At 43.9% G+C, this 27,895-nt stretch overlaps 1 protein-coding gene across 16 annotated transcripts in view; it reads left to right on the forward strand.

Annotated features, from left to right (window-relative positions):
- The window catches only part of PLEKHA5 (pleckstrin homology domain containing A5), a 1,790,419-nt gene that overhangs the window by 1,149,231 nt on the left and 613,293 nt on the right, over positions 1-27,895 (forward strand). For all 16 annotated transcript variants that reach the window (XM_069628398.1, XM_069628397.1, XM_069628399.1 and 13 more), the window contains one exon: positions 18,578-19,033. In XM_069628398.1, the coding sequence (XP_069484499.1) occupies positions 18,578-19,033 (456 nt within the window). The remainder of the gene's footprint in view (positions 1-18,577; positions 19,034-27,895) is intronic.

Here is a 27,895-nt window from a genome sequence, read left to right on the forward strand (position 1 = left end):
TGTCCTGTTGTCTTCTTCTGGGTTCACTAATGTGTATGCCCGAACCTCTCTTCAGTGTTGTCTCCCCTCGCTGCTTATGCTCCATCCCATTCTTCACTCATGTAAGACCCTCCATCAGGAAAACCTCTGCAGGATCTGCATTGTCCCAGAGTCTGACATTTCACCCATACGCCTTACTCTCATCCTGCCGTGCGGCATCCCATTGTCCTTCCTTCTGGGTGTGTTGGTTGCCTTGTCCTACATGTGTCCGACATCCACCATCTCTCCATTTGTCAGACTGCATGTTTTACTGCAAACCTGCAGCTCTGTCGGGACACCTCCCACTTCCTCTGATTTTGACATAATTGTCTAGCTCTCCATGCCATGGGCCGAATCATATGACTTTGGCCAATGAAAACAGACTGGTTTTGTGCAATGCTCGGCGCAAGGGAGGGGACTTCACCACAATGCTTAGAATTTCGGTTTTGCAGGAGATACTGATCGCAAGCCCCCTGGTCGAAAGAAAGGTTGAATTTGGGTAACCAACAGCGCTTATAACAAGCTATGGTGGCTCTGAAAGTACCATTCCCTTCCTCGTACATTGTGTAGTCACGCTCTGTGGCCACTATCTGTAGTACTTGAAGGAAGTTTCAGAAAAAGTGACACTTTTCCACCCAGTGATTAACAAATTGCAGATTAAAAACTTTTTCCTAAGAAAATGAAGGCATGTTCAGCAATTTCTGTAAATTGATAAGGAGCGTTTTTGCTGTGGCAATGCTCACATGGTTCCCATAAAATGGCTTGGGATCAGGGAGTGGGGGGGGATAAAGAATCCTTGTTGAACTTTTTGCAGGTTTAGATTGGCAACCGAGCATGGCCCAGATTTCTGGTATTGGGTAGCCCTCCTGATGTGCCTGGTTTGGCAGCGAGGTAAGTGGTGGCATTGGAAGTTGATGAGTTATAGGTAATGCAGACTTTCTTTAAGGTGATACATACCTGGCGGAGCAGCTAGTAAAGGTGATTTAGGGTTGGGACCATCTGGTTGTACTGCCTCTGCCATTTGAGAAAGGCTGCTGTATGATGGGTGCTCTTCAGAAGGTTGGTGAGGGGGCAGAGTGGCGCTTGGAGTACTGGAATGGAGAGCATGTCTACCTGCTAGGTGAGGCGTTACTGTCCTTGAACAATAGTCTTGAAAGCGGGCCTCTGGTTCTCTGTGTTGGTTGAGCTATTGTCTGATTTACGAACCTGGGGGAGGGTGAGCCACATTGTGAATCTAAGCCATGAAATGATGGAGCCAGGTTATCCCGAATATTTTACACATTTTGTGTTGGAAAAAAAAATGTTTTTAGGGCGTAAAAATGTTAATTTATATCCCCAATGGGGCTAATATTTAAGTGACAAAAGATATATTTCATTCTAAAACTATATTTTTGTAATCCTATTATGCACCTAGTACATGAAAAGATTATTTTTACTTTTAACGTTCTGTTTCAGATTTGGAAGTGCATGTGTCTGATTCACCATGCGTGTGGCCACATGCAAAGTATAGCAGAGCTCTCAACTGTAGACGGTTTCTCCATACACTGCAACACCCTACCTGTCGTCCTGCAGCGCTGCACCCTTAGCAATGCAGGGGAGTCCCACAAAAAATGTAGTCCAGCTGTCATAGTCTCTACCATATGCATGTACACAGCATGTACAGTATAGCAGAGCCCTCAACTGTGGACACTTGCCGTAGGGGTACATACTTACTATGGCACCAAATAACATAAAGCTAAGTCCCAAAAAGAATTCGGTCCAGCTGTCACTTAGTCTTCCATTTCAGCACTATCCGCCTTCATCTTCCAACCTATCTACACTAGACATCTCTGCCTTAACTGGACAGTACCTTGAACTGCATGTACTACTGCACTGCTATGCTCCTTGCTCTTGTTTTGTCGCACTACAGGCTTCGGAAAGGCCATACTACATACAGTGCTTCAGCACAATAACAAATGGCGGGAGGCGCAATACCAGGTAACATAACAATAAAATCCAAACTGAATACCATGAAGATTCGAGACAGCACACAGAAAAACCTGCAAATCCCCTTCCTGGCGCCCTCCTCCCCAAACCGAATGAATCCTAATACAAGGCGAAAAAAGGTTCCTCGGCACAGTCACCTTGAAAGAATAGGCTTCTTCAGATATGCTCAGCACAAACAAAAACTGGGCTTTGGGCATGATTAAGCTGCCTAAGCCACATAATCCAATCAAATGGGGGAGATCAATCACTCATCTTAAATAGAAAAACCTTCCCTAGCTGCATAGGGAATGTGCACGTGTCTGTTTTTTAGCTTTCTGTGCGCCCACAAGGTTATGAAAAGCTCGTATGAGGCCCCCACTTGCTGTCTTTGTTGGACTATGACCAGAATTGAAAGTTTGTGTCATCTTTGCATGGCGTGTGAGGCCACGAGTCCAGGGTGAAATGGCTTCTTCTTTAATTCAGTAAGGGACAGAGGTCTGTCTCGTCTGTCGGTGGATGTTTATGGTCGAACCTCGTGAATGGCAATATTATGAACTTGATTTTAGCAGGTTTGCGTTTATGCAATCTTATTGCACAACTTCTGGGTATTAGGATCTAGCTGTCTGCTCACTAATATAATGATGGCAAAGCAGTGTTTTTAAGATGCATAGTGAAACATTTACGTATGAGTTTTAAATTGTTTTATTTATAAAAGGTTTGTTTTAACCACATCTTATCAAAACACAGTATGTTAAACATGACAGCAGGCATAACACAGATCCCTGACAGACATATAAGGAAGTTCATACTATATTCTAGGTAGGAAGACATGGGAAAGCATTTGTCTGCGTGAGACCTCCTTTTTAGCTTCATTGATTTTAAAAAAAATCGAAATTATTTTAATCGCAAAGAGCAAAATACAGTGAATTTCAATTTTGCGTGGATGTGCTCATTCTTTAAGCGTAGTTAAAACATAACCATATAGGAAGAGAACTAGCTGGATGAAATATTAATACCTTCACTACAAATAAAATGAAAATCACGCTCTTCCACAACATCGACATAGTTCTACTCCAAGAGACCTGGCACACACATCCACTGAAAATAGAAGGCCACACGGTCATTACAGTGCCAGCAATACGAAAAGCACTAGGTCGGCCATCGGGCGGGCTGCTGATTGGGATCAACAATTCACCGAGTAGAGACGTAACAATACTACATAGTGATAATGACGGTGTCCTTGCATGCAAAGTCGGGATCAACACGATGGGGGCAGGTACAACTAATAATAGTGAATGTATATTGGAACCCGGCCCGATTGAATCTTCAAAGATTTCAGGCTTTGCTAACCACAGTAATGGAAAAAATACTGCTAACTCACAGTGATGCAAATGTGATTCTAGGAGGCGATTTAAATGCCCAATGTATAACAACACAGTACAATGAAAACAACTCAAAATGGGCTAAAAAAACAAAGGTAGGTTCCCAATGGGCAGAATATCTTAGCTCATGGGGCCTCTGTATGTTAAATGGATCAATTACAGGTGACAGGCCAGCAAAACCAACCTGGTCGCGGGGCAACTCCCTCTCAACATTAGACTACTTCTTTGCATCTGAAGTTCTACAGGCAAAAGATATTTCGATGGAAATTATATGGGGAGAAGGGAGTGATCATGCCTGCATAAAAATTAACATACCTAATATTAACAAAACCCGACCAGCGATGTACATACATGACCTCTCTGTGAAAAAAGGGAGAGCAACGATGGTAAAGTATAAAAAAGAGGGGAAGAAATTAAATGACACTGTCATGCCTCACTGCCACGGACCTAAGGGAAAACTGTAATCCCGAAGGCTTTAAGAAATGTATTTGGGCTGTACATCGTCCAAGTACAAGTGGGCCTGGGAGAATAACTCACCATCAACACTTATTCGATGAAGAAACTTGGGAGCGCAAAAAGGCTCTAATAAGAGAAAGTAGACGTCTGAAAACGCTTATAACAAATCCATTAATATTACACAGAGAACTAAAAAACCTAGCAAGCAACTATAAACAGTGGTCTCGTGCAAGAAACTTCCAGCGACATCAGCAAGACAATGAACAGATGCTTAAAGTTCTCTGTGAAGATAATTCCCGCAATTTTTGGTCCATTATAAATAACTTGGGCAAGAAACCAGATGATAACACCACCCAATGTAACTTAGTCCTGGAAAAGAACTAGGTGGACTATCTTACAAACAACTTTAAAAATACATCTAAGAACCCAAGAGGAGAAGATGTTAACACAAAATGGGAGCTTAACTTTGACTTACAACTAATAGAGGATTTAATTCTAAAATCTTCATCCTCAAAGGCAGCAGGCCCAAATGGGTTAACATGCCAGATATTAAAAAACAATGCTAAAACCTGGGCAAACCTCCTAAACATCTTATACATGGAAATATTGGAAAATCGCATGTTCCCCCCCCGTCCTGGAAACCAGCAGTGATCATTCCATTCTTCAAAGGGTGAGATCGGTCGCTGCCAGAAAGCTACAGGCCAATTGCCCTCCTCGATATTGAAAGTAAACTTTTCATGAGATTGATCATGATAGAGTTAGAGAACTGGGCCAAGCGTGCAAAAACAATCTCTAAATTTCAAACTGGATTCAGAAAGGGAATGTCCACTACACTAAATGGGCTAACATTGTCCTTGCTGGTAGAACATTCTAAAGGCTCAGGAGAAGGTCCCATGTATGGAGCATGGATAGATTTCTCCTGGGCCTTTGACCTACTGAGTAGAGAACGCTTGTTGGAGAAGATGAGATATTGGGGAGCACTGAAGGGCTTGTTGGCCATTCTATCTGAATTACACAAGGACACCTCATTGATGGTACGCTTGGACGAGGCTGGACATTCAAGTAGCTCCATAAAAACCGAGCAAGGAGTGACACAAGGCTGCTTGGGAGCACCGTTCTTTTTAAATCACTATCTATCGGATCTAGGGCCCTTTTTGGAATCATGGGCTATGGCGAGCCCAAAACTACATGCAACTAAGGTTTTGTGGCTCGCCTATGCGGATGATAGTCCTGATCAACAGAGCAGCAGTAGGACTTGAACATCTCCTGAATGGCCTAAATGAGTACATCAAAGAGAATGGTCTTCGAGTAAACCCTAAGAAATCAAAAATCTTGATAATGAAGCACTCAAACAAGCGCATAAACTACGAAAGCTGGTTTTTTGAAAGCGAGGTGATCCAGAGAACGGAAGAGCTAGTGTACCTGGGGTATGTGATACACGCTTCTCCCTCAATAACGAAAATTGAAGTTGAAATAAGAACAAAAATGGAGAGAGCAATACCACCAATGAAAAAAATCTTATGGGAGCTCTGTAAATGTTCTATTATACCGCTGGTAAAGTTCTACACTGCAAACATAACACCTGTGTTACTATATGGTTTGGAGGCCAACCCAATCCTATGGGAGATAGATAGGCAAAAATGTGAAGGTCAGGTATGGAAGAGAGCATTAGGCCTACTGAATTGTTTGCACATGTCAGCCTTAAAGTTTGAGCTCATGCTGAAATCCCTGGAACAACAAGTAAACTGGAGATTGCTATCACTCTATAGGCTGATAAAAGATCCACAAGACAACTCCCTATATGAGGATTAAAACTCCAGATGCAAGCGAAGAAGTCGAACTTACTTAAATACCTAGAAGCGAAGCTTTCTGAAACTCTATTGGCAGTGGACACCACGACAGAAGTGTTGATTCTCAACCCCCTGAAAGTAAAAAAATAAACAAACACTGGATTGTATTAGAACAGGGGTTAATATGAGGCAAATAAAACCAAAAATAGTTTCCTCACAATGGACAAAAAGTTTGGGCAACTGCCGAAATATCTACAAAAACACCCAAGTATTGACTAACGAAACTAACTTCTGAGGGCCCGCCTAAATTTAATACACACAGGAGAAATCTTAAGTATACGGGGACAACAATCTAAAGCCATCACTTTATGCGACAGCTGTGCAGAACCATCTAAGCCAAACCTACTTCATCTGCTCCGGGAGTGTAAAGGGACATGGGATGCAAGAGTCAACTATCTCCATAAATTTGTAGACAAAATAGAATGGCTGACATCGGAAAACTTCTGGAATTTGATGACTTCAGGACATAACACTGCTATAACTATAGCAGTTAGTCAAGTCCTAGTAAATATTGGAGTGTTCCAACAGGAGTTGGACTCAACGCAGGCTCAAATTGAAAGTGGAAGTAAAGGAACCTTGGGGGTTGGGGGTTTGGCAGCAAAATAATTGGGGGGGGGGGGTAACAATGAATAGGATTATCATGACAGAGAAATAGCAAAGAGACTGCAACTGTAGTCATTAAGGCGTAGTTGGCTGTGTAGTTACAACTTGGCTATTCTCATTTGCCCTATTTTTCCCCCATCCCCCCTTTTTGCATGCTCTTCATGTTTTGCGATCTCCTAGTCTCCTCTCCTTTCCTTTTCCCTTTCTTTCTCTTTTCTCTTGTTTTTTCTAATTCTTCTTTCTTTTTTTTCTCTTTCTTCGTTTTCTGTTCTGTTGTGTAGTAATTGCCTGCTTAAATTTTCATTTTAACAGCTACTGGTTTTTTCGCTCATTGATCTTTCTGTTTTTTGTATGGAATGTGAATAATTTTTTAAGTTGTAAATATTGTTGGATGTTTTTGTAAAGGTCAGAGTTCACCCAAACAAATTAAAAAATAAATAAAATATTAGTAGCACGTTGACATTGTTATTGACCTTCACTTAGCCAATCGGAATACTTCTAATTCAGTCAATAACTCCTGATGTTGACTGACTGCATTGTGAAAATTCTGTCTTCAGAAGTAGACAATCGAACAACAATGCAATTTAGCAGCAAGATTTTTTTGCAGCAAGACACTTCCTCTCTGGGGTGTTTTTTTGGGTGTGTTTTGTTTGGGGTGAAGCATGCTGTTTAACACGAAAGAGAACGCTAAAAGATTGCAAAATGCTTTTTCTTTCTGCTAGAGAAACATTTACTTCTACGTGTCACCTAATACATGCTCAAGCTAAACCTGTTCTAGTTCAACCAAGTTGCAATTGAAATGGGTAATTTATGAAGACAACCATGTTATTTAAATGCTACAAAACCACATTTAATATACTAACTCAGTTTGTCTATATAATTTACTCACACTTTTTTTTTCTTTGCTAACTTACCACCATGTGCTAATAGCCTTTTAAGACCTCAGGAAGGGTCGTTATTGCTTGGGATAGTGTTCCCTTCCCAGCGTTTGGCCTCGGGCGATAAGGCTATATTAAAGTATTAAAGCAGCAGATCCGGCACCATGGTCAGTTGCATTAGTTTGTTTCTCTTGGGAAGAGAGGGTTAATTTAACTTTATTTTAGAATGGGTACTTTGAACTAGATGGGTAACTTCACAAGCTTGTCCAACTGCTTACTAGACGTCTCTTTTACAGATATACAAGAGGTAGACGAATGCCTTTGCATTTCGTCTTTTTAAATGTCTTGTACCCTTGCAATGAAGGCAGTTGCAAAGGTGCGTGAGGTGGAGAGGCAGAACTTGACGGATAACTCGAGCAGTCGGTATTTCTTTTCTTAGACTACGGCATGTGGAACCAATTAGACCATCTGCATACAAGCCAGTTTGGAGCCTCGTGCAAGCGATATTTTATTCCGGACTACGCTGAGCCTTTGAAATAAACCATATAACTTTTTATCGATGCGATATATTTTTATATTACAGCTGTGCTGGGTAAAGTATATCGTTTGATGGAAATGCCTTGCCATTGTGGTATTACCTTCTTTATAACCCATCATTCTTCTAGGGTACCGCATTATGAAGACGAGCCATAATTACGGATTAATTTGCCAAGTTGCAAAGCTGCGTTTTATAGAGCAAATAACAGCCGTCCATTAGTTGCCACATAATTATAGCCCAAATAATACTTGCCATAGATTGCGTCTCCTCGCCATCCTATGTCTGCGTGCTTTATATTACGAGACCAGATAAAAACAGATGTCCGTGAACGTGAGGTTAATGCCTCTCTCCCTTGCCAGGTTGAGCAGTTAATGTGACAAGTTAAAATTACTGATGTTAGAACGTGCAGGGTAGGTGTTGTGAAAACTCCTGCTTTGGCTTCCAGGTGTTAAATACACACGCACGTGTATCTTATTTAACGCATTAGAGCGTCGTTCAGTTTAGAAGATGAGAAACGCATCTGTGCGAGGAAGCCTGATTTTCCATGAGCCACGTATGCTCTTGGGGTTCTCCTGGCATGCGCGTTGCCACAAGAATTCTCCACCGGAAGGAATAGCATGAGTCGGCATGCGAACTGCTGCCTTTGCATATCTGTGCGTGCTGTGACAGTATTTGCTCAGTGGCCCAGTCGCTAGACTGGGTTTTTGGTGAATAACAATAAATACACCGCTGGCAGGGTGTCGATAATGCGGCTACCCGAGACGGTCTACTCGCCCACCTCTCGCGCCCTCTTTTTGTTTTAACTGTCCACTTCTTAGCCCTGTGCTGGGCGTTCATTCAGATCAGTAAATATTAGAGCGCAGGCAAACGGCAGCTAATGCACGCATACAACGTCTATTAATTGCTAAGTCATCCCTTGTTTTCATGAAGGGGCCTAATTCCTTGCCCATTCTTCTTGTGATTGAGCAGAGAGCCGCTCCGTCTTATTCCGTCCCATTTCCTGCTCTGCACAGCAACGTTTTTAAATTCATGACATTATATTTGCCTCCACCGGCTCTCTAACCGCCTAGTTGCCTTTTCCTCCGGTTTCATCTGCATTAGCACCTTGCCGACAGAGGAATTACCAGCGTCACAGCTCCCTGCCACTGGCTGACCCGCGTCGATCTGCAGTGAATCGTTTGACATCCTCGCTGCATTCATTACTTAACATCGGTTATTATGCAAGCACCCAAGAGGTGCCGTGCCTCGAACAGTTTTCCCGAATTGTAGGGGCCACCAAACCTCACATTGAAATGGGACCCCATGAGCGCTGTCAATCCTTCAGCTGGCCTTGCTTACAGACTTGAATAATGCAGTCAATAACTGCCTGTACTGACCGCGTTCTGATTGATCTGATGAAGTTCACGGTGGCAAGGACAGTCTGCTTTACCTGCCCACTCTTAGGCACAGTGTAGTGCCCGAGTGAAGCAGCACCAGAAACATGCCAGTGGTGAAGAGCGCACGTGGATAGCGAACATTCACAACGTTTGTCTGTGTCTCACGGTGTTGCGATTCGTTATACCTTGCTGCCAACATTATCACTGTCATACGGGAGATGCTAGTCTAGTGGCTGTTTTAACTTTGCATTCTGGATCTCGTAGTCCTGGATTTTCCTCCGCATAAACCCATGACTGCAAATACCAGAATGCAAAGTAAAACCACGATTGGGCTAGTGTTTCCCAAATGGGCTGTATATTGTTGACATGAATGCTGCTAGCCGCTGTGTCCCTGCTCGTCTCTCAACACAACCTGCCCTCCTACCTGTGGCACGGACATTTGTTTCCAATCTATTCAGTGTAGTACTGCTCAGCATAATCCATGTTTTATGTCAGTTTTTTTTTTTTTTTTTTTTACTTTTGAATTCTTGTTTAGGGACAAATGGGCAATTTTGGGGAGCACACTCCAAATGTGCTAAGGTGGGTAACCCCCCCTGGCACCCGACACCCTACATGAAGGGATGAGTGCACTCACTACATTCGCTTGCATGGTGTATCTTGCTCCCATCTGGGGGGCAGGCAGCAGGAAGTGAGGCTGTGTGTATGGTCCACTAAACCTTGTGATCACCTTGTGTCTAGTGCTTCAAGTCCAAGCCTCCAGCTGATCTATGGTAGATGCAGATCTGGTTGTGCTTCTATCTTGTCCCAAACCTCATGCCACACCATGTAGCGTGTCTCTTCATCTCCCGTTTCATGCATCCTTGAAACAATATCCATTTCAACCTGCACCCATTTACCTAGCTCCCTGGGCCGCCCTCGCGGCAAAAATAAGACCCAATGATACCACACAGAAAATAGCCCTGCGTCGCAGTTCCTTCCGAATGGGACTCGACACCAATATACAGTGCTGCATCTGAGTTGGATCGCAATGTCAACTATATCCGACATCTCTGCACAAACCCCCTTTACCCAATCACAGTCCCACCACATGTGCAGAAACGTTCCCCTAGTACCTCGGTATCTCCAACCGGATGGGTCCGTGCTAGGCGCCCTTTTATTCACCTTTCGCACAGTCACATTATCCTGCCTCACAATTTTTTAATGAATCCACTGAAAGTGTGCATTCCTTGAAACCTGCTTTGCATGTCCAAGAGCCCTTTTGCATTCACCATCCGAAAATGGCTCCCCTGCGGCCTCTCCCATTTTTCCGTCAGGCCCATTGCCTTAATATCCAGTTCGGCTCGATCCACCGTGTATAATTCAGAGACATTTCTATGCCCTCTGCTACCCGCACCATCACCTCTTTCAACCAGTGTGTGTGCGGCATGTCTGGGGAATCCCCCACCCCCACCCTCCAATATGTCATTTGGGTTGCAAATTCCAGAAAATTAAGCCACACATTCGGGCTAGCAGACCTAAATTCCACAAAGGTAATGGCCTTATCCACTTTGTAGATATCCCCAACCAAATCCCCTTGGGCCAGCATGCGCAACAGTGCTCCTATCCAGCCGCTGGGATGCACGCCCCAGTCTGCTACCAGTCAGAGAGGGAGCTCAGCCATGAAGGGAAACCTTTGTCCTAGAACTGTGTTGGCTCTCCACCAAGTCGTATTATGGTGCAGTCCGGGGTCAAGGGACGCCCAAGCCTCCTCTAGCAGCTCCATCACCCTTAAAGTTGCTGACTCGGCCATGATTCATTCGGTGAGACGGTCTCTATCTTGGCGGACATACCAGTCCACCATGTGTTGCAATACAATAATAGGACCTAAAATCTGGTGCCCTATTCCCCCCTTACCTGCTGGTAGTTTCAAGGTGGTAAGTGCTATTTTTGGGTCACCCCTTTTCCCCAGTTATCTGGACATACTCCTATGAACGGCCGGAAGACAGGCGCCAGTATGACCATACGGGAGGGGGAATATAATCATCTTCACCAGCGCCGCTTGCCCCAACAGCAAGAGTGGAAATCGTACCCAGAAGTCTGCTCGTCCATCAAAGGCGGCCACAACCTTATCAACATTCTGTCAGTACACCCAGTCTCAATCAGCGCTGATTCCTATACCCAAATATCGAACCCCCCCCTCAGAAATCTGTATCCCATACTACACAAACTCCCTTCCCACGGCAAGGTATAAATCACAGATTTGGAGTTAATAACCTCCAACCCGGAGAGTTTCCCAAACTCGCCAACCGTTGCCATAACCGGGCCACTCGCATAGAGAAGCACTTTGTCAGCCTAAAGGGAAATACAATGTCTTTCCCCTCCCATCTGCAGGGACATGGTTTAATGCCTTTTTTGAACCACCCTGGCCAAAGGGTCAATGACCAGAGAATGAGGGGCGACAACGGGCACCCGTGACACGTACCCCATTAACAGGACTTTTTAAGCAGGACTTTGCTTTATGGTAGTTAATACCTGGAACGTGCCAAACTGCTGCTTAAGTTCAGCAAGTGTAAGGTTTTAGGACAGAGGTCTGAAATCTGACAGTCTTTAGATTCTGGACTGTGACCTCACCGCCCCCATGATCCCTCACCTTTGGTTACGGTGCCTAGGCCTTATGGTATTTGTTGCCCAAAACGTCTTGCAAGCCAAAGGTTGAAGACCTCTGTCTGGCTAGGATTCAAATTAACTCCTTTGACCATTGATAAAAGTTAATTGCTGGAGTTCCAGTTATGCTATCCTTATTGTGCAATCCTTGTTTGTGAGTGCACATTACAAAATAACGGTTTCTTGCTCAGGACATTGGCGTGACACAAAATGTGGGGGTGCCCCCCTCATCTGCCCCCCCACCCAAAGAGCCATGCTGAGGGAACCCTCCCCACCCCAAGCTTGGTAACAAAGTATGGGCTGCGCAACACTCCGTTTCGGCCTGGACGATCACGCGTGCGCAATACGCATTATTGTGCTGCTGCAGAGGCACGCCACACAATGCACTAGGTGAAAAATATAAATATGCATTTTAACAAAAGTTAAAATCTTTCACCTAGCGTAGAAACAAGGCGGCTGTGCCTGGTTCTGGCTACCCAAATGTACTAGCTATTTCTGTACATGGCCAGTAATATTCCACACAGTAATGCATCCATAAGAAAACATGTTCATGCTGGCTCTGCCAGTATATGGCATTGTCACTGTGTACAAACATTCTCTTTTTGGCTTTGCTCTTAATGCCAGTAAAGATCTTCTGCCACAGTAAAACATGTTATTGTTGGCTGCACAAATGCTTGCCCAAATCGCACACAGCCATGTAAGAATACTCTTGTTGACTTTGCCCTCAATGGCAGTAAAACATGCAATGCTACAGTAAAGAAACATTTCCTTGTTTGACTGCACAAAGGCCGCCACCAGCCACGTAAGAACACATCTTAATGGGCTTGCCCCTTATGTGGTGTAATGAATCCTGTGGATTAATCACTAAACCCCAGCCTAAAATCTCCTCCCATGTGGCCTGGGGATGGCAGTCGTTGCCTGATTCTTACTCTGGGGTTGGTATTATGGCTTTTGGGGAGATATGGTGACCCCATCAGGAGGGACGCAGTATTCTTCCATTCATCTTGAGGATGACCCTATTATACATAACTTCCTGAGGGCATGTTGTCATTATACCAATCTTTCTAGTGGTAAAACCCTAAAAGCCCTTCTTGCCAAACGCCCTAGGCAGGATGCCATTTACATTTTCATATGTACATAATGCTCACTTAACCTTTTCTGTTAATGTTGGTTTTGATGTGACGAAAAACCTAAAACCAATCAGCTGTGTGGGAAATTACAAACTGTTTTCATGGCAGCTGTGAAGCACGAGAAGAGAGATGCAGAGCGGGTGCACCAGGAAGCAGAACCAAAAGCAGATACACACCAGCGAATTTAGTGGAGGAAAGCAGGCACTTCTCTCCTAGGCGGCGTGAGACCAGGAGAAGCAGTGGGTGGCGCAGAAGGACCGTTTGAAGACCGGCAGCAATACAGAGGCTGTTGAGGTTGCGGTCACGGTGAAAGGCAGAAGTTTCACCAGTGGACGACAGACGCTGACGGGAGAAACGCGAAAGCATCTGAAAAGCGGGGAATGCTTCCCTGAGGCACGGACAACGCTGCAGCTCTAAGTCACTGGTTGGACACGCCAGCCAAACACCATTGAGTCTGCCCAAGAGCATTAGGAGCCCTGGGGTGTACAGACAGGCACAATTGGAAACTTACTTTAAACATCAAACAAGTGACGTAGAAAGACTGTATTTACACAAGTCCTCAAATATGAGATGTCGATATGTGGAAAGCCGGAGTAAATGTTGTCATGAGCAAATTCACTTTAATGAAGCAATTGAGAAGCAAGATCTGTACAAATCGTGATATATATGAAAAGTCACGATGGGAAAGATCGGAACAAACATTGCCACAAGCTGATGAATGCTAACAGATGAATGCTAACAATGAAGATGGCAATCAAAACGTGAACAAGTCTCCATATTAGGGATGGCAATGTGGGGGGGGGGGTTGAAACAAATGATACCAGAGTCATAGAGTATGTCCTGTGAAGGAGTAAAACTGTGTTATACTTGGAGAAAAGATTGTTAGAAGACCTGGTGAAATAAGTGCATCAGGCAAAAAGCCTTTGGGAGAAAGATACCTGGCAGTAGAGTATACCAGAGGAACTAGCAAACCCAGAAGGGGATATCTGGCAGGGCAGTACACCGGGTAATCCGTCTAGAGTTGGTGAACCGAAAATACATTTTGAAAAGGGTTCCTGGGAGGAGAGTATAGCAGCAGGCCATCTTTATAAGTTGTTTGAAAGGAAAGACATTGTGAAGGGGGCTCCTTGCATGAGAGAATACCAGGAGTCCTTCCTTAGTAAATTGCTGAGTAGAAGAGACCCTTTGCGCCATTCTTATAAAACCACCACTGCTTTGAAAAGATATTCTTTGCCATTCTTAAGGAGGTGTTATATAAAAGAGACATTTCTACTACTATTGGGAGCCAATGTTTGGAAAAGACTGTTTTGTCATCATCTCTAAGAAAGTGTTAAAATATAGTTTCTTAAGTTACCAAGAGACACGTCGCCATTATTAAACCACTGTTGTTTGGAAAAGACGCTTCATCATACCAAGGAAGTGTGTGAAATAGAAATTTCTACCACTCTTAAAGAACTATTGGTTGAACTGAATACTTTCAATACTCTACCTGAAACAGTTCAGGGTTAAGGAACCATCCCTGGATACAAGGACTGTTTTGTTGGATTTACATATTTGGTTGTTGGACGCTTTTTGCTGAATTTAAAACGTAGACATTTACCTTGCACGTTTTGTTGTTCTTTTTTAGTGTGGGGGTCGCATATGTTTTGAACACAAGGATAGTTTGCCTACGTTTGATGACGAGACACAGACTGATCTTTAGTTTTGGTTCATAGGTAGGGATACTCTTTGGGATAATGTCAGTAAGGCCTTTAGCCGGAGCCCAACCGTGCACACTCACATTCGTACCATCCACCAGTCAGTCGCTCACCGAGTTGCGGCAGGTGATTTATTTTATTTATTTTTTTAATTGGAGGGGCATATGAGGAGTTGATAACAGAGCCGCCAGACCCAATACCCAGAGGAGACGCGTCCTACACAGACACTGCAGCAGACAATGGAGACAACGCCAAAGACCTCACCATTGCACCCAAATCCAGAGGAGCCGTGTCCTACATGGACATTGCAGGAGACAGCAGAGGTGGTGGCAAAGACATCGCTCTTGGGACCAAACCTGGAGGAGATGCGCCCTGCACGGACACCGCAGGAGATAGCAGGATCAGCGCCGTAGATGCCATCCTAAGGACCGGAGAAGCTGTAGTCAAGGAAAGGAAAAGCAGAGCTTCGGGGGAAACTCTCTGCACTGCCAAGTACCCCATCAAAACCCACAAACAAGCCATCAGCGTTACAACCCAAAGAATTAATCCAGACGGGAACATACACACCATGGGACCCCTAGCCACCCACCCAGACTTACCCATTGGGAGGTGAAGAGAGCAGGACCTGGAGAAGCAGCGTGTAAAAAGAGGAAGGTGTCATGGCAGCCCAACCATGTAGCAGGGTTGGGAGATAAAGGGAGCCGAGTCTGTCTCACTAAAGGACAGAAAGGATCACTGGGAAAGGCAGGCAGGGATTGGTCCACTGCAAGCCCTACCTGTGTAAGAACAGACCACATGGATATATTGTGTCACAACTACTTCCTTTGTTACAGGAGGAGGGTGGGAACGGAGAAGGCTCCTTTTACCAGTGATCAAAGAGAGTACAGAAGAACCTTCACCTACCCTTACTGGTTTCTGGGTGGAGGCTGAAGAAAACTCCTGGACAAGTAATGAAGGGAATGGATGTAACAGCCTTTTCTGCTATTACCCCATAGTAAAAGTCTTTTGCTTACCTCAGCTGAGTCCGGTCTTCTCTGATACCACTGGGCATAAACATTTCCTACAGATTAGCCAGAACGACCAAGGACCAAACGTAGCGAGGCAGCTCAATCCAGCCAAAGGGGATTTGGGAATGCCCTCACTGTGACAGAAATGTTGGCATAATGGTTTAAAATGGTGCATTATAAAGCACATGTTCTGCAGAAAATAAAAAGCCAGGCAGTTTGAAATGGGTATTGGAGGGTGAATCTAATAAAAAATGCAGTACATGCAAGTCTCCAACAGTGCACAGGAGACTTAATGGTTTAATTAATGGTATGCTATGCCTTTTCAAATGCAATGCCACAGTACGAAAACATGTCCAAACTGGCTTCACAATATAGGCCAGTCTAGACACTTGGTAACTTATCAGGTTTTCTTTTACCCTAGGTGATGCCCAATAAAATAATTCTACACCAAAGTCAGAAATGGCTAGACTGGCTGCACCAAAATTGCAGTTTAGACACTCAATAACACTTATTTACTTTATTACAGAAGTCCAGTAAAGAAATGTCAAGCAACAGTAATAAATTACTAGACTGGCTGCATCAATATGCTAGTGACACGGTATACTCTCCTGCCACGCACCCTTTTCAAAATGTCTTTTCTGGTCACAAACTCTAGACCGATTGGTGTACTCTTTAAGTATAACACAGTTGTACTCCTTCACTGGTCATACTTTACTGACTCCAGGTACACTTGTTCCAACTTCCCCCATGTTGACATCCCTTATATGGAGACTTGTTCAAGTTTTGATTGCTATCTTCATTGTTACCATTTATTGGCTTGGGGCTATGCTTGTTCCGCTCTTCCTCATTGTCTCTTTTCATACATGAGGATTTGTACAGATCTTGCCTCTCAATTGCTTCCTGCTGTGCCCGCTCGGCATCCCTCTTCTCCTGCTTCACAGCTGCCATGAAAAGGCACATATTTCCCTGTCTCACATTCTGATGTCCCTGTGGTAAATTTTCATATGAGCACACTCGTCGAGCTGGGCCAGTGTTCTCAACTGCCAGAAGCTCTGTTGCCGTCACAGGTTGCATTTGGCTACCAAAGTAAAAAAAAAAAAAAGCATTTTATTTATGTCTGGTTTTTAGGTGCTTATACAGCAAGTAAAGTGCCGGTTTCAAGCTCCCACAGGGTGAAAGGGGGGGGGGGGACAAGGGACTGAAATAAATTACATAACACAATAAATGATAAGTTCATTGGAGGAAAAAGGAGTGAAGGACAAACCTACTATGCCTTGTGAGTGTTCGGAACGTGCAGGTGCAGCAAGTAGAAGGCCAGAGGAAGTAAGTGCTGTGGGGTGCGATCCTCCAGGGTGCAGTGTGTGCCAGGGCAAGTGCTGACGGAAGACAGGAGCTGGGCCGATTGGGTGTGGGAGGACCGGGGCACCTAGGATGCATAAGGGCTGCAGAGACCACTCACAGCAACTGCGGGATTAGCAGAGAAGAGAAGAGAAGAAGGGAAGGTGAAAGTGAAGGTGAAGAGGAAGGTCTTGAGGAGCTTCCGGAATTTAAGAAAGTCCTGCTCAAGGCGCAGGGGGAGGCTGTTCCATAGGAGAGAGCCAGCTGAGGAAAGCAATCAACCACCTACCCTCTGTTTAGCAAAACGCTTTTTGGGGTGCCAGAGAAAGTGGTCTAGAGGGAGAATATTTAGAAGATATGGTTGAAGATAGTGTGGTCCCCGGACCAAGGCAGCCTTGTGGATGATACAGAGGGATCTGAATTTAATCTGTGCAGCAACCTGGAACCAATGAAGAATTTTTAGGGTAGGAGAGATGTGATTCCTGGGATTAAGGCCAAGGATACATCTCACTGCCCTATTCTGGATTAGCTGGAGAGGTCACAGAGTGGAAGAAGGTAGATTCAGGCGGAGGCTATTCTAATAGTCAAGCCTAGAGAGAACCAGGACTCGGGTAACATTGAGCCTCTGGGGTAAAGTGAGAAAGGAGAGAATTCCTTTGAGAAGGAGCTGAAAGTGGGACTTCTTGGCAATGTCCAGCATGTGAGGGAGGAAGGAGAGCGAGGAGTCGAAGATGACTCCAAGGTTTCTGGCTTCAGAAGAAGCAGCAGCAGCAGGGGGAGAGTCCAAGGAGGACGGCCAGAGTGAAGGGAAGGAGGAGGGAGCAATGCTCCCAGTGGGAAGGATCTCAGTATCACAGGCATTGAGGCAGAGATCGTTGGAGGAGTGTCAGATAGGAAGTCCAAGATGATGGTGAGTGCAAGAGGGTCAGCAGGAAGTTTGAAAAAGAGCTGTGTGTCGTCCGCGTAACACTGGAAGTTGAAGGAGGAGATGAGGCGTGCAAGCAGAGCAAGGTAGATGTTAAAGTGCCAAGGGGAAGGGGAGAGGGTAAAACCCTGGGGGACACCACGGGTGGAGGAGGAAGTAGGAGATGAGAAGGTGCCCAAGATGACTTGGGAAGAGCAGTCAGTAAGGAAGGATGTCAGCCAGTCCAGTGCCTGTTTCTGATATACCAAGGGTATTGTGGAGCCTTTGTATGAGGATGGAATGGTTGACAATGTATAATGGTTGTACCATATCTGTATAATGGCTTCGTTGTCTACGTTTTCTCTGAAAAAATAAGGTCTTGCAATGCACTTTGAAACACTTGTACTTTTCTGCCTCTAACACTAAATGCACCTTTTGTTCACCTTTTGGAGATACGTTTTTAAATGAAATGATTTGCGAAGAATATTGTCTTTAGCTCAGTTTGTATAATGAATAAATGAATAGTGATTTTCTTTCTTCTTCTGTGAATTAGTGTGAGGTTGTGTACCTAATTAATTCATGAGTAAAAGAAATGCAAAGGACTTGATGTTCGTAGCCGAAAGACTGGGCTAGGTAACATACTCTATTTCTCTTGAGAGTGTATCAAGGTTAACCTTACATAATGTCTGTACCTTTTCCATCAGGCAGACTGTACTCGAATGCCCCATGTTTGATTAACTTTATTACATAAACATGTGTTTACCAAGAATTATGATGTCTATTCTGTTTCAGAGTGGACAGGATAAAATCGGAAAATTCACCACCTCAAGAAAGAAATAACATTTTGAATCACAAGTTGCTGATTAAGCCAGAGGTACAGAATAACCACAAAAACAAAGAAGTAACCAAAATTGAAGAAAAGAAAGCCTTAGAAGCTGAAAAGTATGGATTTCAGAAAGATGGGCAGGATAGGCCCCTCACCAAAATTAACAGTGTAAGGGTGCAGTCTTTGCCCTCTGACTATGAGAATTCCATGCAAGCAGGACTCTATCGGATCCAGCAAGCAAATGGTCCAGAGCCTACTGTCCCGGATGGTCGCTTTGTGGACTTTGGCAGTGGTGATAATCAGCGGGGCATTCCCTCCCATGGTGAACCAGTCCGAATTATACAGCGAACCAATTCCATGCAGCAGTTGGAACAGTGGATACAAACGCAGAAAGATAAAGGACAAGAGGAGTCGTCAAGAGGGTGAGTAACTTGTACACAGGGGCTTTCTGTCTATTTAAGGAAATAGTTTGGTAAGAGTTGTTTACTTTATGAATTTTGATGGTGATTTTCCACTGTTAAAAATAACTGCATTTAGCAATGTTTTTGTATTTTTCCGCTCAAGAAATTGCTGACATTGTTTTTCTGATGCGCACAAAAAAATGTGATTTTATTGATGCATCTATACCATGCATCTTTTCTTTAACAGCTTAGCCCCTGGTGCAATAACGGTGGCAGTGCGGTGTGTGAAATTATAGCAGGTGCCCCAAGGACATGTATTCTGCAACATGGCATGCAGAGGATGTGGATGGCTCTTAAGGGTTTAAAGCAGAAATATGACACTCTTTATAGAATGTTATAGATTTGCTGCCGAAATATAATACGATATTCGGGACAGAAAGGCACAAGATGGAGGAGTGCGGGGAGAGCTGAAGATATCAAGTGGGTAGAGTGGTCGAAATACATGAGTTACAGAGGCACTACCTCCGAGAGATATACAGAAACAGTGACAACAGGAAAGAGAGGGAGTAGAGGGTGTGAGAGGCACATGGAGAATTAGAGAGATGCCAAGCATGCAGAACCAGGGGCCTCAGATGCCAGTTTGTGACAGATGCTCCATATTTCTACCTTTGCTTTTTCTTTTTCAAATTACTGTTAAGCATATATTGGGCCCACTGGTTCTGTTAAGGTGAAGTAAGACCATCACTCCCAAAATTGACTTTTCATTAAAAGAAATGCAATGACTGTAAAGAATGTAATATTCTGTCAGGAAAAGAAAAGAAATTCTTACTTAAAACTGATAAGCTCTTCTCAAGCCGCCACCCATTTTCCAAACTCACGGGAATGTATATTGTGGACACTGCAAGGGACCAGGAGATGACACATGAACTGAAGATGATTTGGATGGGTAACACAGTAGCAACAGAACCTAATAATGTCCAGTACTACCAAAGTCCTGCAAGGAACGCCCAAAGTTACTATTAATACGCATCATCACCTTAATTAAACTCCACAGTACACGTTTGACCAATCTCTGGAATCTAAAAAGTTAAGTCAGCCCTACTAGACTTAGGAAATGTGTCTGCAATTTAAACCCAGATCTTTGCATATCACCACAAATTGCTGTCGATCTGACAAAAGAACCTGGCCTCTTAACATAAATTGCCAAATGTTTCTCTTCTTTCACAGTAGTACCATGCATGCACGATAACTGCGCAGACAATGCATTTTAGCGAGTCTTAAATATAGCCATATTGAGAGAGTCTGCACACTTTCTTCTTACACCACTTGTTTCTTCACACAAACCTATGACAGAACATGGCGAAGGAAATGTCCTAAGTGATGTTGTACAGGTCCAATCTTTTGTAACTCGTACTAATGTGTATTCCTGTAAATTATTTTTACTTTTATTTTTATTCATAATTGCATGAGTGTGCAAGTACCAGAATTCAAGGTAAATTGAGCCAGAAATCCAGGACTTTAGCTTCGAAAAGAGCAACTTCAGATTGCTGTATTGTGTGATGAATCCTGCGGACCCCTCACCAAAACCCTGCCTAAAGTCTCCTCCCTGGTGGTCAAGGAAAGGCAGACGCTTACTGATCTTGACCTTGGGGTGGTGTACTGTGGGAGGATCACCTCAGAGGAGACCAGACCCAGGGTGGTAAGGAGATCCCGTGGGATGAAACACAGTATTTGTCTTTAAAAGGGAAGAAACCTTTTCAGGTGCCAAGTTATGTAATGGCTAATTGTCGTTATGATGTATCTGAACCACACATTAAGCCTTTTGATGTGGGTAAAGCGGGTGGGAACTCTCTAAACATCATAGGGCAGTAAAGACCGTTTGAGACTTCTGAGGTTAAGAATCCCCCTTACTTCCAGTGGTGTACAGTAAAAGGAAACTTATAAACAATGGTTTGGACAAACTTCTTTCTCCTTTTCAAGTAAACTCTTGTGGTTCTTCCTTAAATGCATTTAAGAGCAGGAAATCAGTATTTAAAAATAGAAAGCTGACAAGAAAACATAATTTTGTCCTTGAAGACTACAAATCCCATAACTACTGGAATGAGGAAGAGTGCCCAAGATCAATGTTGCAGGAGCAGTCAGCTTGTTAGTCATAATGACTCACACGTGAGGGAAGCAGAGGCTTAATGGCCCCTTCACATGCAGACCATTAAATGTAGATGTAGTTGCTGTAGCATGAGGAGTGCACATTGTTGGCAGTCCAAGCAGAAGTGGGTGGAAAGAAGGAATGCCAGGACTTTTTTACCAAGCAGATTTCAGCTGCCCGTCCTGAGAGGGCCTTCGTCCCCCTAAATCTGAAGTGCACAGGTTGCACAGCAGAAGGCGTGAAGGGAAATTGCTTTTTCATGTGAACCTGATTGCAGAGATTGCTCAGCAAGAAGCGTGCCGACAACCGTGGCTGAATATTGGTGTACAGTCGAGGGTCCCAGGAGCGAGACAAGCTCCTTAACTGCATGGTGGGAACGATGACGCCTTCACCAGAGAAGTGTGTATGTTCAAACAAAGCCAGAAGCAGTTTAAGGTCCTATAACACACGAAGGAAGCAAGACAGAAGCCGGTGAGTGTTACCGAGCGTTCTGATCCCTTCATATGAACAAAGGCAAGCACCTGTGACCAAACAGAATCACTTGCGTGTGAGTGAAAGTAGTTTCAAACCGATCGTTGATTGTCGGACAATGGAAAGCCACAAAAGTAGCACTCACGTATGAATTAACATCTTTAATAGCACTCGCGTAAGAGTAAAACACTCTGAATCAAGTTAATTGAATACAAATACTGCAGAAAACAGATGATACTGGTTGCGCGTGCTTAAAAGTGATTCTGAGGTAAAGGTTAAATGAAGTCCATTGTGAACAGTTGGAAATAATGTAGCACTGAAGTTAAGTGACTGAACGTTGAGAATTGTGAGTTCTAGGAAATGAGCATTGCCCAAGCCAAGAATGAAACAAGCATTGCTCAAGCCAAGAGGGGTACAAGTATTGCCAAAGCTTAAAGTGCTGTACAAACATTGTTTAAAGCCAAGGGAGACCAACAACAAGGCATATCATTGAGATGCTATGGTTGGCAGGAATCGAATGGGCGTATGCAAGCTTGTAAAAAGGTGAAGCTTGCTGATTGTGACTGTTTCCTAAAAGTTGGTATAACTCACATTGCCAAAGCCCAAATGCATTATTTTTGTTGCTATTAAATAAACTGAATATATTTAACAAGGAGGACCATTTTGGGATTTCCTACTGTGAGTTACCCAGTTCAGTGTTCACACTTACGAAACACACAGTTTCTTTGTTAAAAGAGAGAGTTGCAAGGGAGCAGACATGTCTCTAGTTTAATTCACAAGCAAATGTTCATGCACAGTGTCGTGCTATAAAACACGTATTAGACCATGCTGGGTCATGCGTTTGCTGCTTCTTAGATGAAAAGAAAAACAACATTTTTTAATGGGTTTTCTCTATTAAGCAGGTGCAAAGTGTAAAAAACAAGCGAAGCGTGATGGACTGTTCTTCGAAAGCTTTTTCAATTAATTTTTCAATCAATTTTTTCTCTTAGTTTTCCCTTCTAATGATCCTTTTCAGACTCGTACTGAAGTGGCCCAATTGGTGAGAAAAATCCGGTTAAAACTATATTTTGGCTCCATTACTACCACAGGAGAAAAGGGAGCCACTAATCTACGAGGCAAATCCACCTTTTACCCTCCACCGAACGGTATCTCTCCTGAATCTATCACATTTGAAAAAGCTCTACTGAAAAAACTTGAGCAACTAGAAGCAGATCTAGTCCCTGGCTATAAGAACTTCTCTAAGAAGAACAGAATAGCACTTCAATCATTAGCAAATAATGAATCGATCACCATAAAACCTGCAGATAAAGGTGGAGCGACAGTCATCATGGACACCCCAGCATACAACCTGATGGTCCAAAGTCTCCTGCAGGACACATCAAGTTATAGACGACTTGGTTCAGATCCAACAGAATCTATTAGACAACTGATTTTGCCCATTCTGGAAGTAGCCAGTGCTGAAGAACTCATCACAAACAAAGAATATGACTTTCTTAACCCCAAGACCCCAAGGAAGCCAGCCCTCTATGCACTCCCTAAAGTACATGAAGGAATCACTAATCCACCAGGAAGACCAATTGTCTCTGGAATAGGTTCCATTCTGGAACCACTGTCCCAATATGTGGATTTCTTTCTCAAACCAGAAGTGACCAAATTGAGATCATATCTCAAAGATACAACTGCAGTCATTGAACTCATTCAAGAACTGCCCTTTGACTCGTCCAGTGATCTACTAGTGACTCTAGACATCGAGTCACTCTATACAAAAATTCCCCAGACGGCGACGTTGAGAGTTGTAGAAAAGATCTTACAAGAGAAAGAACCCCCTATGGAGATCCCGGTCACTTTTGTGATGCAATTAGCAGAGATTGCACTAACTAAGAATTTCTTCATTTACAACAACATGTACTACGAACAAGTATCTGGCACAGCAATGGGCGCCACGTTCGCTCCAAGCCTCGCAAATTTATAAGTGGCGAATTTCGAGGAAGAAAAGATCTATGACCCGAACAACCCCTGGCTGATCAGAATAAAACTGTGGTCAAGATACATTGACGATGTGCTTCTGATCTTAGCAGGCAATGAAATAGACCTCTCTTCCTTCATGATATGGCTCAACAATCAAAATCCCTTTTTGAGATTCTCCGAATCCCATAGCAAAAGTACAGTGCATTTCCTATTTCCTTGACCTAACATTGGAGATCAGGAATGAGACCATCATGAGCACTGTCTTTAACAAACCCACAGACAGAAATTCATTACTCATACAAGAGCTACCATCCAGCCAGTCTAAAGAAGAATCTACCTTTTGGACAGTTCCTCCGCTATCGCAGGAACTGCTCACAACTGACAGATTACAACCGTCAATCTGCAGCCCTAGCCACAAAATTGAGATGGAGGAGTTATCCGAAATGTCTAGTAAGACAAGCCCGAGAAAGAGCTATGAACATCCCCAGAGAACAAGCCCTGGAACATCACACCAAGCAACAAGAATCAGGCAAACAAATCACAGCTGTGCTCAGTTTTTCTCCTCTGACTAATAAAATCAAGAAGGAGGTTTTAAAACTTTGGCCTATATTGATCATTGGCGACTCATGCCTGGACACCCCCCAGATTCGCCATAAAAAGACGAAAAAATGTGAGTCTATCCCTGGTGCACTCTTATAAGGACATCGAACTCAGACCTAACACCCTGTGGGGGCAAACCCCTGCCACTGGACACACACCATGTGGGTCCTGCAGTGCATGCCTGAGCACCACCAGATCAACCAGTATAGACATTTATGACCCCTCACAATTGACACTGTAATTTCACAATACAAAAACATGCAGCATAAGTAACTAATTGTGTTTATTGTGATGAATCGTCCCTTTTTCTGGGGGTCCAGCCTTGCCATTTGATGCTAGGGAGGGGAGCTGCTCAGCAAAACCCTCCCTACAGGTTTGGGAAAGTGGGACCTCACGGGGAGTGACTCCCGTCAAGGGGAAACAAATTCACATTTGCATGGGGGAACTCCCTATAACTAAAGCAGCATCTGCATACACCGGAATCTGAGAAGCTGATATTACATCCAGCTGAGGGACTCAAAGTAATACTGAAAGTAACTTTGGATGTTTACTCAAGGCAGTGCTGGTCTCTCCGTAGGTTTGACAGCTGCAAATTAACAACACACCCCTTTTGGTCACAGAGTGAGAATAAAGGCACAATCCTTCAATGGAGAAGAAGCCATACCCAGAGGCAAGTTTCCGATGTGAGCAAGTAATCACTGACAGGTATAGCTGTGCTGCACAGCGGAGCCGCTCTGGCACAGAGAGAAGCAGGAGGGAGGAGAGGGACGCTGCCGACCCGGCACAGAGCCGTGCGAAGGCAGCGTTGCCATGCAGATGCCGCAAAATGCCTGGTGTCTGAGAAATGTAGCTGAACCCAGACCACGTGGGAGGTCTAACGCCTCTGCTCAGAACGAGTAGAGGAACATAGCAACGCTGAGATGAGTGGACTGCAAACCCTGCTTGTATCCAGACTGGGATGCCAGAAAGCCTTGGGGGACACCACAGCTATCAAGCAGACTTCACTGCAGCATGCCTTGCCACATAGAAGGTACCTGGGTTGCTTATAGTTGAGCAAGGCAGTGTGACTCCCCAATAAGCGTTATGGGAGCCTGAAGCGTTATGGGAGCCTGAGAAACCCAATTGTTGCTGTCAGTCAAACGGCTCACCTAAACATCCAGGAACCACGAGACACATATGGACAGAGGGGTTACCAATACCCCAGGGAGATTAGTGAGACATTGGGACAAAGAAGCCTAAGTGGTCTTGAGGGATCGCCTAGATCTGAGCGAAATAAGTGGAACATTAAAACAGAAAAAACCAAGAGAATTCAAGAATCTTGATTGTTGTAGACTACCATACGGATCACAGAAACCCCCTTGAGTTGAGAGTCACATAGGAAAATGGGTTATCCATACCCCAGAGAGCTAAGAGACACATTGTGACAGAGGAATATTGTAATCAGCCAAATGGCTCACAGAAACAACAAAGAACCAAAAGAGGCTTATGGCAAGAGGGGTTACCAATAACCCTGGGAGATAAGTTATATATTGGGACAGAGAAAACCCAAGGTAGACATAGGGGCCCACTAAGACAACTGTAAAACCGATTAGAGGGGAGCACAGAAGCAACTTGGACATTTGATCTTTTCAGGAACTTGAATCTTTATTTTGAAAACTTGAGAATTTTTTTTGGGACTTTGACAGATGGTCAAGAACTGTTCAACCAGGAAGCATTGTTTTCTATGGAGAAGCATTGGATTTGAAACCAGGAGGGATTCCTGGAAGCCCTGAGAGAGATCTGGGTGAACAACTAAGTGTTGGGGCCAGTTTAGAGGATATGTTTTGGACAGAGGGACTATGTTTGTTATTTTTACTTTTGACAAGCACCTTAGTGTAGTTTGTTAGGAAGGGAACTCCCTTTTAGCAATAGGGCTAGACAGATGTTTTCTTTTAAGCTAAATAAAACGCTTTGATAACGTCCTCTGGTCCGAGTCCTCCTTCTGGCTTGCCACAGTATATATTTATCAGGGTGCACGCAAATGTGACCTAGTTAATTCGGGGAGGCTTTGGCTTGGTCATGAAGATTCTGCAATCCCACGTCAGTCTCTCTCAACGTTGTCCTTGTGCCAGCCTTTTGTAACAAAGTAGCAGCAGTCCATTATCTGTGCCCTTTATCAGCATATAGGAGTGAAACAATTTCCTAGGCCCACCGCACACAAAGACTTGAGCCTTGTGCCCGGCACATATATTTCAACATATCATTTTGTTGGAATTCCAGAATGTCGGTTGACCAAGTAGCAGCTTAACTCAGCAGCTTCTGCTCTCTCCCTGTTTTGTAGATTTTGCCATTGATTTTACCCTAAAACATGAATAAGAAGAAGATTGATGTTCCTGAAAACCCAATTCCCAAGAAGTCGAAGCAGTTCCTGGTTTCTGAGGAGGCTCCTGGGGTTGGTGAAATCTACAAACTTCTCCTTAAAGTGGCTGGTGATGTAGGAGAGATGATGCCTTTCCCTTTCTAGACTGACTTCTAAAGTTGGCCATATGGAGACAAGATGATGAAAGTGGAAAATGGGACTAAAGGTCTAACTTCTGAAGTTAGTGGGCGCTTCAGAGCGTACAAGGACTTGCAAAGAGAGGTGTCTTCAATGAGAGCCCAAAACCTGAAACTAGAGATGTTGTCTAGGAAGCTTCATTTGTGCTTGGTGGGCTGGCCTGACCTTCCGGATTTGGACAAAACCCTGACGGAGAGGGTCCTTGGGCTTCTCTACGGGAAGTTTTGGGTGAAGGTCTGATTGAAGCTACAGATCTGGATTGTACATACAGTGTGGGAAGACCTGTCGTTGGTGAAGATTGACATGTTATTATGGTTTTGACCAGATCAAGTGCCAGAGAAGATTTGGAAAAAGAGATTCTGTATGAGGGGGCCAGCCCTTTACATATATCCTGACTACCCTCAAGAGATCGTGGAAAAGTGAAGAGCCTTCAAGGAAGCAAAATAACTAGCAATGGAGAAAAATATCTGCGTTATTTTAACCAAACCAGCTACATTGAAGATCTTCTTTGAAAATGAGACCACAAGCACAGAGAACCCCAGGTGAGGCAGTGCAGTGGCTTAAGGAAACTACAACCAGAATTGATTTGGAATAATGTTAGATAAAATATCCTTGATATGTTGCATCTTTTTAAAATGCTTGCATTATAAATGTGGGGTTTAGTTTCATGTTTTATATTGATTGAGGTTGAGTCTGGCTTGTATTTTACTTTTATGAATTGTTTATAAGGTTGGCATGTTTAGATAATGGTGGTTGCAGTTAGCTGATGTTTATTTTTTAATTTAAAAAGTTCAACGTTTGCTTGCTCGAGCAAATGCGGTCTCCCTGGGCCTGATGATAGAATACCCAGGTCCTTTACTTTAGTGCGCACGTTGCCGTAATCGAGAATGAAAGGATGCTATGCACAGAGTTATGGGGCAGACGGGAGGTGTGTTGACTGTTGTTTGAACCATTGTACTTGGTGCGTGAGGGCCAGGTTGGGAGCTGCAGAGGTGTGCACCCACTGTGGTCGTGTTGTCACCCAGAGCCAAGATGACCTGGGAGCAGAAGTGTCCGAACGCCATAGGTTTAGTTCTGAACCTCAGATACGGGGAAAAGATCTTTAACGTATAGTTCGCATAGGACATGCGCACCAACTTCTCAAATTGCACTGAACGTGGCT

This window comes from Ambystoma mexicanum, chromosome 12 (genome assembly GCF_040938575.1).
Source record: "Ambystoma mexicanum isolate Mex_15411 chromosome 12, UKY_AmexF1_1, whole genome shotgun sequence".
Classification (NCBI taxonomy): domain Eukaryota; kingdom Metazoa; phylum Chordata; class Amphibia; order Caudata; family Ambystomatidae; genus Ambystoma; species Ambystoma mexicanum.